This window comes from Amblyomma maculatum, chromosome 1, assembly GCF_055883805.1.
Source record: "Amblyomma maculatum isolate TAMU_Amacu chromosome 1, ASM5588380v1, whole genome shotgun sequence".
NCBI classification, from domain to species: domain Eukaryota; kingdom Metazoa; phylum Arthropoda; class Arachnida; order Ixodida; family Ixodidae; genus Amblyomma; species Amblyomma maculatum.
In genome coordinates, this window is record NC_139344.1 from 299531094 (window position 1) to 299547612 (window position 16519).

General features: G+C 46.5%; 1 protein-coding gene across 1 annotated transcript; it reads right to left on the minus strand.

Annotated features, from left to right (window-relative positions):
- Window positions 1-298: 298 nt before the first annotated feature.
- On the minus strand, window positions 299-10635 carry LOC146206892 (periostin-like). The gene is made up of 6 exons (XM_084575870.1): window positions 10005-10635; window positions 8807-9018; window positions 6982-7174; window positions 6376-6474; window positions 630-755; window positions 299-432 (listed from the first exon to the last, which is right to left on the minus strand). Exons 1-6 carry the CDS (start codon window positions 10633-10635, stop codon window positions 299-301), a joined length of 1395 nt encoding a protein of 464 aa, XP_084431996.1.
- Between the last annotated feature and the right edge of the window lie 5884 nt (window positions 10636-16519).

Sequence of the window (16519 nt, forward strand, 5' to 3'; positions counted from 1 at the left end):
TGCCGTTGGCGGCCATCGGATGGTTGGCATGAGGCTCCGAACTACGGGATAGTACAGGCCGTCGTGTAATGAGCCAATTTCTTAGCGCAAAGGTTGCACTCAGGAGGCCCGTCCCAGACGAGAAGCCGTGAGATCACCGAATGCTACCTGCGCTTTCTTCAAATCGGGTCATTGAGCGCTCAGCGCCCCGAATAGTGCTTGGCGACACGCGCCATTGCTTTGGGTGTCCAGCGCCCGCGCGTGTAGGACCTATGGGCTCCGCCTTGTGCGCCAATGCAGCAGCAGCAGCTGCGGCCGGCTAGGGCAGGGTGACGCCGGTGCACCACTTGTGGTCTCCAGGCAACAGGATCCAGTCAACCACGTGGATCACGCCGTTAGACGCCGGAATGTCAGCTCGGTACAGTGGCGAGTTGTTGGCCTCGTACAGTCGTCCTGCGCCAGGGCAAGTACCCCTTTATCTTGAACTTCCAGATACGCAGGGAATAGTGCACTGAACAGACAACGTCAATCATGCGAGGAGGAAGCACTACACAGCGGCTGCTAACAGAGAATGGGAACAGCCGAGCTTGCATTGCACTCTAGACATGCATCACGTCATCCGTCATATTCGCATGAGTGTGAATACGTACGATTGCAGCCGTCCACGTTGATGCCAACTCGGATGGGGAGGTCATTGTGCATCGACTTAAGGTACTGGCCATCACGCAAGTCGTGGCTGTAGTAGATGCCGTCGACGATGTGGTACGTGAGAAACTCTGCAACGATAGAGGCAGCAACAGGTCGGGTTAAGTGCGCAGTTTCTCCATGAACACCTGGTGTACATTACAAAGCAACAATCGGGCTAGCAAAGCAGAGCCTTCTTGAAATGAGACGAAAGAGCTTATTCCCAGCCGCACAGAAAGCTATCCTGAAGGAAGCTATTGAGGTATGGGGCTGCCATTTTACGACTGGCTGTTACCTTAAGAAGCAACAGCACCGAAAATCCAACACGGTCAACCGCGCCATTTGGAGGTACTCACTGCTCAGCACCCCAGCCATTGCAAATGGCCCCAAGAACCACCTGAATCCAAGTTCAGCGCTCTGCCACAATTTGTGCGGGCCGCGCGAAAATTTACCACAAGTAAGGCAGTATTCATTGACAATTAGGTCGAGAAATTAGTTAAGACGTTTAACTAACTTGTTTTCATACGGAGTTCTACTGGCTTCTATTCCCTTCGAGTCACACACGTACTGGAATGACTGAGAGCGCTAAAAGGACGAGGACGACAAGCCTTGGCTTCTCCATTTTGTCAACCCGACAGTATTGCTGTCCAACGCTCAGTTCGTCAAGGTTGCCCCCTTTCACCTCTTCTCTTTTGTATCTATCTTGAACCTTTATGTTTAAGCATTATCAAACATGAGAAAATGCGGGGCTTCAAGCTGCATCAAGCAGAAGTGAAGCTTTTGGCTTATGCCGATGATGTCGCGATGTTTTGTGTAGACTACGAAAGCATCGTAGAAGTTGTGAAAACTGTAAAAGATTTGTGCGCTGTAAGCGGCAGTGCTGTTAACTGGGGCAAGTGCCTGGGCTTCTGGCACGGTGACTGGCCAGCGACCCCAGGCGTTTTTGCTAACATGAAATTTGTTACCAACCCTGTCAGCTACCTTGGTGCCCCTCTTGAATCGTGTCGGGACAGTGATCCATACTGGGAAAGCCAAGTCGGTAAATTGAAAGATAGAGTGGACAAATGGAATGGATGGCAGTGGTCGGTGTTTGCTAAGGCCACGATTTGTAATTTGTTTTTAGTGACAAAAGTTTGGTATGTGCTTCAAGTGTTATATTGTTCAAGAGCTATGTCCAAAAGATGCATCGTATCTTTGCCGTCTTTGTGTGGGGGTCTTCGTGGGAACGGACAAGTCGGACAAATCTCTTCCGCCGGGTGAAGAACGGCGGGCTTGGTTTGGCACATCTGTTTCTGCGCCAGTTAGTCAATCGTTTCATGTTTTTGAGGAATGTGAAAAATACATTTCTTCGTACGGTCTGTCAGTTACGCCTGGGTCAAGCTCTCCCGGGAATTGTCGTTTCTTCTGACCGCATGTCAGGAGGTGTCCACGGGTATCTAAGGGAAGTGGTCTTGGCGTACAGGTTCTAGATGGTGCGGTTTACTTTAGACTATTTGTGGAGTGTAAACCGGAAAAAACTGTATAAAGACTTGTGCGATGTGGTGCTTCCAGAACCGTTGTACAGAGCTGTGTACTCGTCCACAGGGGGCAAAAATGTTCTTAAAAGAGGGAAGAGGATGATGGTGCCGGCAGGGGTGAAAACGTTCTTTTTAAGCTGCACACTGGAACATTGGAGGTAAAGAAATGGAAGCAACAGAAAGGGCTTTTTGTACCCTGGGGTGTCCACTGCATAATATGCAGGAAAGAGGAGGCGATTGAACACGTGTTTCTCGAATGCTAAGATGCCGTATTTTTATGGGACGTGCTCCAGAGGACGCTTAAAAAAGAACTACCCATAAGCCCACATGGTATCCGATTCTTGCCAGTAGAAGCGAACAATGATACACCGTTGGATCTTTTGATGCTATTGGCTCTCCACAGCATATGGAAAAGCAGAATGGCTGTAGAGCACGGTGACGTCGATGCACGTTCAGCGAGACAGCTCTTTAGAGAGAGCATACGGGCATATGTGGACGAACAGAAAGCTTTAAAACTAGAGCCAGAATGGTTAGTTAGTTTTGAAGGGTTGTCACATATGAGGGATTTTTAATCCGACAACTTCAGCTAAGGAAGGCTGAAGCTTTAAGTCAATGCTTGATCTTTTATTTTGTCATGTTACTGATGTCACATGTGTCTTTTTTCTGTACGTCCTCGGTCAGGAAATAAAGAAGAAAAAAAAAAAAGCCGTGGTTGTCAAGTGGTTAGGGCGTAGACTGCTGTGCCTAAGGATGCGAGATCAAATCCCCGACGCGGCGGCTGCTTTTCGATGGAGACGAAAAGCAAGGCGCCTGTCTGCAGTGCGATATCAGTGCGCGTTAAAGAACCCCAGGTGATCGAAATTTCCGGAGTCCTCCACTACAGCGTCTCTCATAACCTGAGTCGCTTTGGGACGTTAAACCACACAAAACCAAACCATCTTTTTTGCACTCGCTGTAGGGTGTGGCCTGTGGTTGTCTCCGCATTACGAGCCTCAACTGACGGTATGACTTGCTGCACAGCTCTTCCAAGATCCATCAGAATAAAAGCTTTTCAGATGACTAGACTTTATCTCATACCCAGAAACTTTGAAGATTGTTGGCAACGTTTTTACATATTGTTTAATTTTACGATAACAATCCACATATCTTCCTTCTAGTTCTTGCCATTATTTCCAAAAGTGCCCCCCGTTTTTACTTTTGTGGCAGCGTGACTTATTCGTTGTGAGCGACGGACAAACTTCAGAAGCAAAATTTCACTACGCATTGAAAGCCTACAACATTTTTATCAATATGTCCATAAAACAAATTCTTCATATTCTACAGCTGCCTCAAAGTTGTTTTCAAAAGCTCAGCCCATTGTTTTCCTGTGACAATTTTGGCTACTCGCTACGAGCACCGGACAAACTTTAATTTTTCCTCGCACAGAAAGCTTACACCCATCCCATCAAAAAGGTACCTTATGATAACCAGCACAATTAGAAGGCGCCCCTGGCATAATTATTCTAACTTGTAACACGAGTCTCCTTGTTATGAATAGGGCTAGCAAATGACCATACTAATTAATATGCTTTCGTAGCATACAGTCTACGACCCGAAACACCACTTTTCAAACTGTTTTCGACGCGTGCCTTCCCGTTTGTGGTGCCGGTTATATACTTGAAATTTCTCCCGAATTGCCAAGAAAAACAACAAAAAAAAAAACGAGAAGCGACTTCCTCGAGGTCTACGCTGTGCTGAAGAAGAGCTGTAACTTTTTTTTTCTTCTCTCACGCGATGGAATGCTTTACTAAAGGACGCTGCAGAGCAGGTTTCGTGCCGAGAGCAGCTTCGAATGACAAGGAAAACCGTTAATTGAGCATAAATCAATATTTAGGCGGAGCAGTTATGCATTAGAGTCGATGGAGATTATCTCGGTAATATCGGATTCGCTGATGACATTGCATTCTTATGTAACTCAAAGGACCAGTTGCAACTAATGAACAATGATCTAGACAAGTGAAGCAGCAAGGTAGGCCTACAGATTAATATCCAGAAGACTAAGGCAGTGCTGAACAGACTGGGAATGAAACAAAGTTTAAAATAGGTAGCGAAGTGCTGGAAGTGGTAGACAAATACGTCTACTTAGGACAGCTAGTGATCGCAGATCAGGACCACTAAAAGGGAAATAACTAGGAGAATATGATTGGGATGGAGCGCATTTGGAAGGCACTCAAACATTATGACTAGCAGTTACCGGTATCACTCAACAGGAAAGTGTAGAACAGTTCTATCCTACCGGTACTGACCTATGAGGCTGAAACATGGAGGTTAACGAAAAGGGTCCTACTCAAGTTGAGGACAACGCAGAGTGCCATGGAACGAAAAATGGTAGGCGTAACGTTAAGAGATAGGAAGCGTGCAGAGTGGGCCGGATAAATAGCTCCAGTTACTGATATTCTAGTCGAAATTAAGAAGAAAAAATGGACATAGGTTCGATTTCTAGTTAGAAGAGAGGTTAACCGATGACCTCTAAGTATAACCAATTGGATTCGAAGGGAAGGTACGCGTAGCGGGGGGCGGCAGAAAATTAGGTGGGTGGATGAGATTCAGAAATTCGCAGGGGTCAAGTGGATGCAGCTAAGCCGCCGGACCGGGTTAATTGGACAAAAATGGGAGAGGCCTTCGCCCTGCAGTAGGTATAGTCCGGATGATAATGAAGATGATGAAAATATTTCTCCTAAGAATAAAACTGCAGTTATGTGATCATGAAAATGTGTGACGTGGTAAACTGGTAAATATTTAAAGTCATTCATATTGTTGATGCGATATCATTGCGAAATGTACGGGGGAAAAGTATGTCAATTTACGCATAAAATTTGTCGTTCTCTGGAGGAAAGTAACGTCATCAGATCAGAAGTGACAGCTATACGTTACGACATATTAGGGAGTTTTAGAATAGGGGAACCCAAGGATTGGAGCCCCCAAGAAAATAGCGTGCCGCGGGCAATGTTCGAGCCGACCGGCGAGTTTTAGAATAGGGTTATAGTGCGTTTTCCCGACGCAGCGGAGCGGAGCTTGCGTTTGTCGATTGCAGCGCACAGACGGTAAACCGTGAAAAGCAAATAAATATATAAAAGCCAACAACGCTATTTTATTAAACAGAAACTGCTGTCATTGTACAAAGCTATCTTAAAAATACCAGTTATATAAACTCTTTTCTTCAGACAAGACGAAATCGGCCAATCTTAACCAATCCAGGCTGAGCAGGGAAACCATTTGAACCTTCCGCGCTTTCCGACGCCTGGTCCCCATGGCAACCAAACGAGGCGAACTCGCTAAGCCTAGCAGCTCGGTAAATCCGGAAGCAATCAGAAAATATGGGGCGTTTTATCGCTTAAATTTGGTGGTGCGGACATCATGAGACATATCACAAGCTTCGTTGGCCTTTCGTTTGCCTTGAACGCGTGACACCATGGAGCGGTAACGATGAATGTGTGCCGAGGCGAGCGGCCGCCGCTTGGCCGGACGCCGCCATTTTCTCCGACCCTATCCGGCTATAGGCTCCACGCTATTTCGCCGAGATAGGGTGACCGTCGTCCGCTGACCCAAAAACCCAAGGCCCGCTTGGGTTCTGCGCATGCGCACTCGCGCCCCGCTATTACCCTATCCCCCTAACCGATAGGGTCCCCCTATTCTAAAACTCTCTATTTTCATTGCGTCCGACTCCGTATACCGCCACATCTCGACACCTTGGGTAGAATTTTCATGAGCATTTAGATCGTGAAATGATGCTCAGAGGTCCTGTAAAGGTCCTTTGAAACAATTACAGAAGACTCAATGTTAAGGCACCAAAAGTATGGAATGCTGTCGCACTGCCTACGCCACTTTGAAGCGTTCTTATGACTTTCTCTTTGTGAATGGGGTTCCATATGCGCGCGCACATATCTTGCGTTTTCTCTGTAGTAGAACATGAAGCGTGCATGAAAGGTACCCGCTTAGGCAGCTTAATGTGTGTACCACGGCGCTGTACGGCACGCAGTGAAGCAATGTGTGCTGGCCACGGTGAACAGCGCACATAAATAGTGGCGCACTGCGTCAGCAGATCAGCTGAGCGGATTTCACCTGAGGGACTGACTTGCGGTCATGCGCCCACCATTATAAAGAATCAATACTTTCGAGTTGAGCAGGCTATCATTACCATCTGGTGTGCACGCACCTTTGAGCGCAGTGATGTTCTTCTGGTACACCTTGAGTTCCTCGGGAGGGACCTTGGACAGGGCATCGTTGCTGGGCAGAAACAACGTGCGCTGTCCCCCTGGAAGAAAAACATTTAGGCTTGACCTCAACTGGAGCTTGCGTAAACATCTTTGTTTACAGTCCAGATTTGGTTTGGTTTGGTTTATGTGGTTTAACATCCCAAAGCTACTCGGGCTATGACAGGCACCGAAGTGGAGTAAAATTTCGACCACCTGGGGTTTGTTAACCTGACATCACACCACACACGGTAGCCTAGCTTCCTGCCTCCATCGAAAAGCGGCCGCTGGGATTAAATCCCGCGTTCTCGAGCCCAGCAGTAACCACAGCTTTTACTTAACATCTTTAGAAGCCTTGCCGAAAGCTGGGCGATGTTGCTGCATGAATCAAAGTTGCAGCGGGCACCGACGGACAGACTGAGGCCCACGCTTAAGTGGAGACGGTCTCGTGTTTGGATAACGTCTCTGACTACCGGTCAGAAGATTCCAGGGAGGCTTGTTTTTTTAATTCTTTCGTGCGCCACGTAATCGCGACCCCCCAAACGGCTTCAGATGTAAAAGTCACTCACGTCTCAGGAGCTCGGCAACGCCAGTGCCAGTGGCGAGCGTCAGGAAGCCGTCGTACTTTGCGCAGTCCGAAAGCGTAGTGAGCACATCTCGGTCTGCGGTGGGCGACAGCGGCCCGCTGAGGACGTGCAAGATGCCGCCCTGAGGACCGCTGCCATTGGCCGCAATTATGCGCTGGCCGTTCACAGTGACCACCTGCGTTCGCATTGTGCCCGCCACTTTCGACAACAGAATCGGCAGTATTAAAGCAAATAGCAGTTCTAAAAAACGTCTTCCGCAAAAGAGAGGTAGCAGTAGTAGCTTTCGCGATTTTTTTCAGCGCTTAGTAAGCTTCGTGTTCGGTTAATCATCACAGCGTCATGTGCTAATCTGGGACTGCACCTTATAAACTCAAGATCACTGAGTATAGTATTCACTACAGAGTTCCAAAGCTGTACGCACCCAGTGTAGTCAGACGCTTTAAAGCGAGTGCATTAGAGGTCCCCTTCAGCGGAAAGTTTGGTGCTGGCATATCGAGATGGTCGTGATGTCACACGCAATATTTAAATTGTCATTGTAATGCAGCAACGTGACTTATTTTGAGATGTAAAAACATAAACTAATTGGGGGTAATTGCATGAGAATGAAACTTCGTGAGAAACTCTTGAGCAACTCGTGAATGAAACTCCTCTTTTCTTTGATTCAGTGGCTTAACTTTCTATGTACATGACCTGTTTACAAAACTTGAAGACATGTTTGAGCGACTTGGTTAAATAGACGGTTTTGCATCTGCTGCTAAAAAAATAAAAAAAAAAACGGCGTTCGTCTCATCGCGGTGATATAGAAACGGGACTTCAGGCTGCTGAAGGGACCGTTTAGGGCTGTCGCATCATTTCTGAAGTCGGAGCTCAAGAGTACTGCAGAATATTTGTTTATCCGGAAAGGGCATTTGAGGCCATTCATGAAAACTCATATAGCAGAAACTAGGAAGCCAATTCATGCGCTGTTACGGGCGGCAAGCATGTATTGGCCGAAGGGCGCAGTCACCACGAGGTCTACTGTTCACATGCCATCAATCCTGCTGCTTTGGGCAGGAACTTCACGCGTATTCGCAAAGCACGGGTACTCTTTCTGGCACGCTCGCACGGCAGCAGCGACAGGGTCAGCGAACGCCCTGCCCTCTGCCCCCGCGGTGTCAGTTTTATTGGTCTCCGTGCGGAGGTTCCGCTAGGTTAGCCGCCAATCGAAGAAGGCCGACGAGAATAGCCCCGGCGGAGAAAGTAGGCCATCACGGAGTGCCGGCTCCTCGATGAGATTCAGCAGTTGTTGGCAAGTACGGCATTCACGACGATAGAGGTACGCAGAATCCAACGCTGCTGTATCTTGCGCTGTTAAAGCAGTCTAATTTAGTTACACAATTGACTTAGGTACACACACAAGCTCGATTCTTCACTCACTGGCAGGGTCACGGTATTCGCGCGTAACTCTCTGGCCACTGATCGTTCTTCCTGTAGAAACATTCTGCGTCTCCGGTAAGTTATATCGATTCTGCCCTCTGGCTAAACGCGAAAACGCCTGACTCCTGCCGTCCATGCAATATTTGTTTATTATTTCAGCGATAACATAAGCGGCACAAAACCGCTTATGAGATTATATTTTCTAGAGATTTTCTAGCAATGCGCTCGCACCTTGACGATCATGTGGGCAGTCAAACATCCGACGTGAGTTGTTTTCCCTGCCTTGAAGCGCAATTGGGCATTGCAAGGCGGCAACAACTCTCGCTCGGTGGCGCGTGCACTCTTAAAGACAGAAAAATGAGCCGCTCAGGCTTAAACAGAAACCACTCACGCCGTTGGCGTTGCGGCGCACGCTGAGGCGACCACCAGCCCGGGTAGGGAAGCTTCCTCCGCGCATCATTTCTTCCAGCGCCACGCGAGACGGCACCACATGGTTGAGCAGCACCGCTTGACGTGAGTTGCGATCCGAGCGCCAAGAGTCCAAGAGCTGGGGCGACACCAGCTCCACACTGTCGTCCACCGGCAGGAATAGCGTGTAGGTGCCTGCGTGCACAGTGGCGGTCAGAGGCGGCTGTGTTGGGAGGCAAGCAGCAAACATAGAGGGTAACCATACTGCGGGCAAGTATAGCTTCTCCTCTGGACGGTGGCGCTAGCTTGCCATGATCCAAAATATTTTTTCTCATGTAACTGTCATCTTGTATGATATTCTTCCTACTAGTTGTGGCTGCAAAGCTTGAATTTTGGACAGCCGCGAAACGCATCGTGGCCACAGACATAAATTCCAAGATGTCGGCACAGCATAGAGACGGTCGAAATTAAATGAACACAACTATTTCAGTGACGATTAAAAGGAATTAATTTGTCTCCTGCACTAGTCCTCCAAATTTAACCACATTTGGGACGCCCATGAACCTCAAAGCATCATTCGTAATTGATACGTCTAGTTGGAGCGTGTTAACAGAACCTGTTCCACCGTTTTCCTGTCTTACGTGGTGCAGTAACAAATTCTGTCTATAGCGACAGGCTTTTATTTATATACGGATTTCCCTCCTCAACGGCCGCAAAAAGTAAGACGTGGCTTTTCTCAGCGTTTTATTGATGCGTCGTCAACTGCTAATGCAAGTTCTCATTTCAACGCACAGTTTCAAGTATTTTACATGGTTTATAGGGCACGCCTCCCGAACTTGCTGGTGCTGTGAATTCTGCATTTCAACAAGTTTCTATGATAAAAAAGCGTATTTACCTCGAGGTTTTGCTACGTCTACAAACCCGAGGAACAGAGAGGCGATCACGATTTCCAGGTGACTGCAAGTGGCAGAAAGTGTCCTGAGGCAGCGTACAAGTCACTTGGTCAGAGAGGCTTGCTCGCTTTCTCCTAGACCGAAAAGCGCTTTCAAGGGAAACAGGGAGGCTCACGCACCGTCCTACTCAGCCATTCATTCTCCGACTCAAGGACCTTAGAAACATCTAGTACGACCTACAGTTCTCCAATGGCGGGCTCTCATATAAGCAATTGAGAAGGCACCTACCATCATGTCCGGTGAGGCTCAGGAGTTCGATTTCGGTGATTCCCAGGTGGTCCAAGAAGCGGCCAGCGCCGAGGCTGACGGCCACTTGGCGCAGTGATCGGTTGCCCAAGCTCGTGACCGCCGCAGCGGCTGAGCTGACAGGGCTGCATACGGACATCTCTGCGTAGGGCCTCTTCGCCGGCACATCTTGATCGCGTCCCTTGCTGCCACTCAGTTGGACGAGTGACCCATAGGGCCTCTTGCCCGCACTCTCGTTGGAATCCTCCTCAGACTGAAGGGGCCCGTAGGCTGCAGACCTCGGTGCTTGAAGTGTGCGCGTCGCCACGTCTAAAGCGTCGTCGGTCGCAGGTAGATAGTTTGGACGGCTACGCTGGAAACCAGCTGGAGGCTGTATCTGCGCAAAGTTTGGCCCATTCGGGTGGATGTGATCCAGTAACTCTGTGGGAAGCCAGACGTAAAAGGCCGGAATGTCCTGGCGGGATTCGGCCACGCGGCCCTTCTTCGCCTTGCCCGTGGGCCTGCCGAGGACGGGCTGCCACCCACCGTCCTCCACCCGGGGCCTGGTCAGCTGTGCCGAGGCCGTAATTGCCGCGACCGCCAGGAGCCAGGGGACAGCAGCGTTCCAAGTCATTCTCGCCTTGTTGTGGCGCCCCGCTGGCGGCGGCGTCGCTTTTTAATATTCGCGCTGCGAGGAGGAGCCCACGTGAGCCCTCTCCTTCCTCCCTGACCCGGATCGGCGAGGGGCCGCCGCGCAAGCTGCCTGCCCAGCACGGCTTCCCTCTCCTCAAAACAGATCTCTGAAAACGGGCGCCGTACCTCGAAAAGTTTTGAGGGGTGTTGTGCTGCCTATCATTTTGTTTCCATCATTCGTCTCTTTTGACTAGCACGCATGTGTACGCCGAAATAAAATGTACTACGTTACAGGTGATTAACCTTCGGTAAAGAATTTTATCCCGCCATTAGGCGTGGGTCCGCCACCAGTACTGTCCCGATTACTTCCGCTATTTCTTTTTCGAAATGAATGCATACCACTTTGAGATTTGGCTATGAGAAAGAGATGATTAGTTTTGTCCATGTTGTACACCTTGTTTTTCGAAACAAGCATTGTTGAGTCGTACGAAAATTCTTGCAGTGACCACTCTTTGCTCTGGCCTGGCTTGACTCATCAAATTTTTTATTTAAGGCTAGAAAATGCGCGCGCTGATGCTGATCCCTGCGAACAATGGCCTTTATTAAAAAGAAAGACATGATAAATTCTGCAGTGAAGCAGTCTCTTGATATTATTAAAGAGTGAATACTATCATAGGCTAATAGAAGCCCGACAACCTTAGACTGCAATCAAGCAAAGGATCAAGCAGGTTTTCGGAAACGGTACTCTACTATCGATCATATCCATACCATCAAGCAGGTAATAGAAAAATGGTTGGAATATAACCAGCCCTTATACATAGGATTCATTGATTACGAAAAAGCATTTCACTCAGTTGAAACCTCGGTGGTGATCCAGGCATTGCGAAATAAGGGGGTAGAGGAGCCGTGCGTGAAAGTGCTGGAAGATATATATAGTGGCTGCACAGCAACCTTAGTTCTGCATAAAGAAAGTAACCAAATTCCCATAAAGAAAGCTGTTAGGCAAGGAGACATGATCTCCCCAATACTATTCACAGCTTGCTTAGAGGAAGTATTGAGAGACTTGGAATGGGAGCAGTTAGGGATAAGGGTAGATGGAGAATACCTCAGTAATCTGCGATTTGCTGATGACATTGCCTTGTTAAGTAACTCGGGGGATGAACTGCAAATAATGATTGATGACCTAGACAGGAAAAGTAGAAAGGTAGGCTTAAAAATCAATATGCAGAAGATTAAGGTAATGTTCAACATCCTCGTGAAGGAACAGCAGTTTATGTTATGTAGCAAAGCACTGGAAGTAGTAGGCGAATATGTTTACTTAGGACAGGTAGTAACCGCAGATCCGGACCATGAAAAGGAAATAACAAGAAGAATAAAATTGGGATGGAGCGCACTTGGCAAGCACTCGCAGATTATGACTCGCAGCTTGCCGGTATCGCTCAAGAGGAAAGTATACAGCAGTTGCATCTTACCTGTACTCCCCTATGGGGTTGAAACGTGGAGGCTAACCAAGAGGGTTCTACTTAAGTTGAGGACAACTCAGAGGGCTATGGAACGAAAAATGGTAGGGGTAACATTAAGAGATAGGAAGCGTGCAGAGTGGGTCAGATAAATAGCTCCAGTTACTGACATTCTAGTGAAAATTAAGAAGAAATGGGCATGGGCAGGACATGTAGTGCGAAGAGAGGATAACCGATGGTCGCTTAGGGTAACAAACTGGATTCCAAGGGAAGGAAAGCGTAGCAGGGTGCGGCAGAAAGTTAGGTGGGCGGATGAGGTTAAGAAGTTCGCAGGGGTCAAGTGGATGCAGCTAGCACAGAACCGGGTTAATTGGAGAAATATGGGAGAGGCCTTCGCCCTGCAGTGGGTGTAGTCATCAGGCTGATGATGATGATGAGACTATTATTGATAATGATCAGCACAATGATGAAGCTGTGTGATCTTTTCTGCATCTAAGTACATCAATTACTTACTTTTTGTGGCTCTCACTGAGTCGCATTCAGTATTGCTCAGGCTGTAATGTGGATTCGATGACATCCTCCTTACAAAATCTGAGCATTCCAACTCCTGAATGACTCCTTTTCGTGTCGTCAGCAAATATTCCTGCTTCAGCTCACGGTAACGAAAGGGCAGATTAGCCCAGCTTTCTTTTGTCTACTCTTTTCTTCCTTGGCGCAATATGTAGTGGCAGTGAATTAGCTAAGGTGTAGTAATCACCGGCTGTTTAACACTTGGTTTCCGTCAAGCGAGCGTGTCATTTCAGATAACATGGCTGATAATCTTCAGAAAGCAATCTTTAATGACCTCATGGCTGCCCTTATTTCTCCTGCTGCTCACGCTCTTACGGCTGGGTTCAGAACTGGACAACGTTATATTGTACACTTGTGCAAATCGTATCATGTACCTTTGGAGCAGGAAACCTTAACGAAGGCCCCTTGACGATATTGTGCGGCCGCCACTACCTCCCTTGCCGTGATCAAAATCAGCATTTCCCGCCTTTTTAGTGCGTTATAACCCCCAATGTAAGATTTCGTCTTCTTGAACCTTTTATGATCCGCTGGCATTAGACCACCACGCCAATACATCAGCCCAATATCCTGAGTATTTAATTGCAAGTTCTCGTTTACTTCCACTGCATTATGCGGCCCCAACATTCTTGAGTGCTCAACGAGTCACCGATTCCGCCGATCTTCGTCTGAAGCCTGCTTGGCCTTGAAAACCGTGCTGAAAGCGAAATAAACGTGCAACGAAGGTAATTGGTATGTTGCCATCGACGATAAATAGCCCGCAATTTCCTTTTTAATCAGGGGAACAAGGTTTTGAAGAGACAGTTTGTCGCCAGCTTGAATATTTCTATTTAACCATTTTTCAGAGTCTCAATACTCTGGCACTGCTACTGAGCGCTTGATCCTCTTTTCATAATTCATGTGAGTTAATTCAGAATTAATCTGCGTTCTGGTGTACCATAAGGGCCTGTTCTTTTGCCACTTTGGTTTTACTTACCTACAATAATGACCTTCCCTCCACTGTCATTTAATAACAATCTTTTTGGAAACGACTGTGTTTTCTCCTCGAACTGAAGAACGCTATCGACTCGCTACAGTCCTACAGAATGATTTAACAGCTATTGCAAACTGGTGTAATCCCATGAAACTTAATGCAATCAAATGGAAAGTCATGCACGCATTTCATCGAGTCTCGACTTACTACAACGCGGCTTTGTAATCTGGTTGTTTTCACAAGTACCTCTTTATATTACAAATAAATTGTCCTGGAGTAGCCACATCAATTATATAATTAATAACTTTAATCTAATGCTAGGCTACCATGTCCCAACTTTTGCAGTGATCCATATTCCCTTAAACTGCTACCTTTAGGTCTCTTATAGGCCCGAAACTTGAATACGCATCATAAGTATTGGATCCTGGCCATGTCACCCTTTCACTTGTTCAAAATCCTTTCCACTTACAACCGAACAGCCAGCATAGCCTTGAATTATCCTCGTTAGCGTGTCGCTGAAAATTTCACTAATTGTTCCACCATTCCATACTGCATACCGAACTGATTCTGAACCACTCTATCGCTCATATCTTATTGATCACATTCACAAAGTTGTTCTGCATCATTGTAACAGTAAAACTTTTTTTTTTTTCAGTGTTATATACCGCGCGCAACTCGTGAATGGAACCACCTTCCTGCTGAAATGGTCTCTAACAATGATAACCAACTTTCAAAACTGTTTAGCTAACATTGTATGATTAGCCAAACTTTATTTTTATAAAGTCTTGATGCATTGTATGATTAAGTAATATTGAGTTAACATTTATGATTAGGAGATACTTGGTTTGTTTTATAAGTTTAACTGCATTTCTTGTCCATCACTGTATATTTTGGTCCCTCCCTGTTTTATTGCATCTGGCAGTGATGGTAAATAAATAAATAAATTAAGTAATATAGGAATTGTATCGACTTAAATTGGGCCTTATGCTATTGCAATTTAATCTTGGTTATTTTATGCCCGCTTGACTCTGCGTTGCGGTTCTTAATAAATATAGTCGACTCGGTTATTAGCCACTTCATTTCCGATCCGATCTCGCGCATGGGTAGTTTAACGTCTGCTAAAGGACTACAATAGGGCGTGCGTACAATGTTACGTGTTCGCTGGGCAAGCAAAACAAAGTTTGTGTATCTTGTTTTACTCAAAATGATTCTTCCTGTTCATACTACCCAGCCCCTTCATTTTGCGCTTTATTTTATGTGCCAACCGATCTGTTCGGGTCAGCGCGTGTCGAGCTTCTAAGGCCCACTGTCTGTGTGCAGCTGTTTCTGCCGGGTTCGCATTCTGAAGTACGCCTGAACGCGGTCCACTCGCACATTCCTTCGGCGTTTCCCAGCAGGGGGCTCTATTCTTCCTCCCTGAGAAGTGTCGCCCCCTTTGAATTTTGAGGGTCAGTTATAGCACAATTGTTTGCGGAGACGTTTCTTCATTATTTGCCGAGCTACGGCACCGTTGTAATTTTGTGTAAGTTACTCAAGAACTTGAACGTACTTTAGCGTCAGGCGTTGAAAGGGAATGAACAATATCTGAAATCAACTGTATTTAATGTGTGTCTGAATTAAGAACAATCATTTTTAACTTTCAACGGCCATAAGGCAAAGATGCCGACGTACACTACAAAATATGTTTGCTAAAAACTAAGAGATATTTTCTGGCAGCTATCATGACTAAATTTTTTAGTTCTGCTATGTTTTCTGATTTAAAATTTTCTGTGATTCCAGTTTTTTTTTCTCTTTACAACGTAGAAAAAAATTCTGCATATCGACCGAAATTATGTGTTACACAACGTTTTCGGTTTATTACTCTTCTCTCAGTTCACAGCTTTTTATATTTTTTTTCGCAGATAAAAAAATGTGTATGATGCATGTATGTCTCTTTTCATTCTACTGTTTTTTAGCATGCTTTTTCCGCCTGTACAAAACAGACATTACGTGAAGCTCCGCTTTCCGTCATTAAACAGCATTTTTCAGACTGTGTAACAACATCGATGTTCGATCCCCGTGGTATTAATCCATCTTCAAGGTGTTCCCAGCACACACACAAAAAACAAACCGAGGACACGAAAAAACACACACTACAGGACGAATGCAGCTTTCATCCTGTCATGTGTCTCTTCTTTTTTTCGTGCGGCAGACGTTTTACCATACAGAAACATGCTTACGTAAAGAGCGGACACTCAATTCGTTTTACGGCCAAGCGAGCAAGGGTCTGACCACCCGCGAGGCGGCGTAGCCATGTGCGCTACCACTTCACCTCAAAGGTAGATAGCTTATCCTATATACACTGGGTTGCATCTAAGCGTTCCGTTTCCACATAAAGCGGCGCCGGTCATGTGCCGCCGGGTCCTCTGGGTACGCCCACCTAACCGGACTTTTCAAGGCGTCGCCTCATTTTCTGATAACTTGTTTTCTTTTAAAATGGCGAATATTAGGCCTAGTTGGTGATTCATAGTGTTTTACCGCGCTAACACCTAGAACGATAAGAAACACATAAATACAGAGCGAGGACCTACAACTGGTTTGTAATGAAAGAAACGGAAGTTCATTTATACATAGAAACGTAAATGTCATCAGTGCAACATAAGAAACGAGGGAACCTGTAGAAATCAATCATCATAGGCATCAAATTCATACTGCTGTACACACTCATCGCGACAGCCTAAGCAGGTCAACTTCTTTCTCAGACAACGACAGCGATACATAGCTGATACACATATCGGCATCGGCGGATATGATTTCAAACGCTTCGGCAATTTCTCTTTCGGTGTTGTTGTTAGAATGCGAGATTATTGCGGTTCTTTCAGACTAAGTCTCGAATTTGCAGTGCT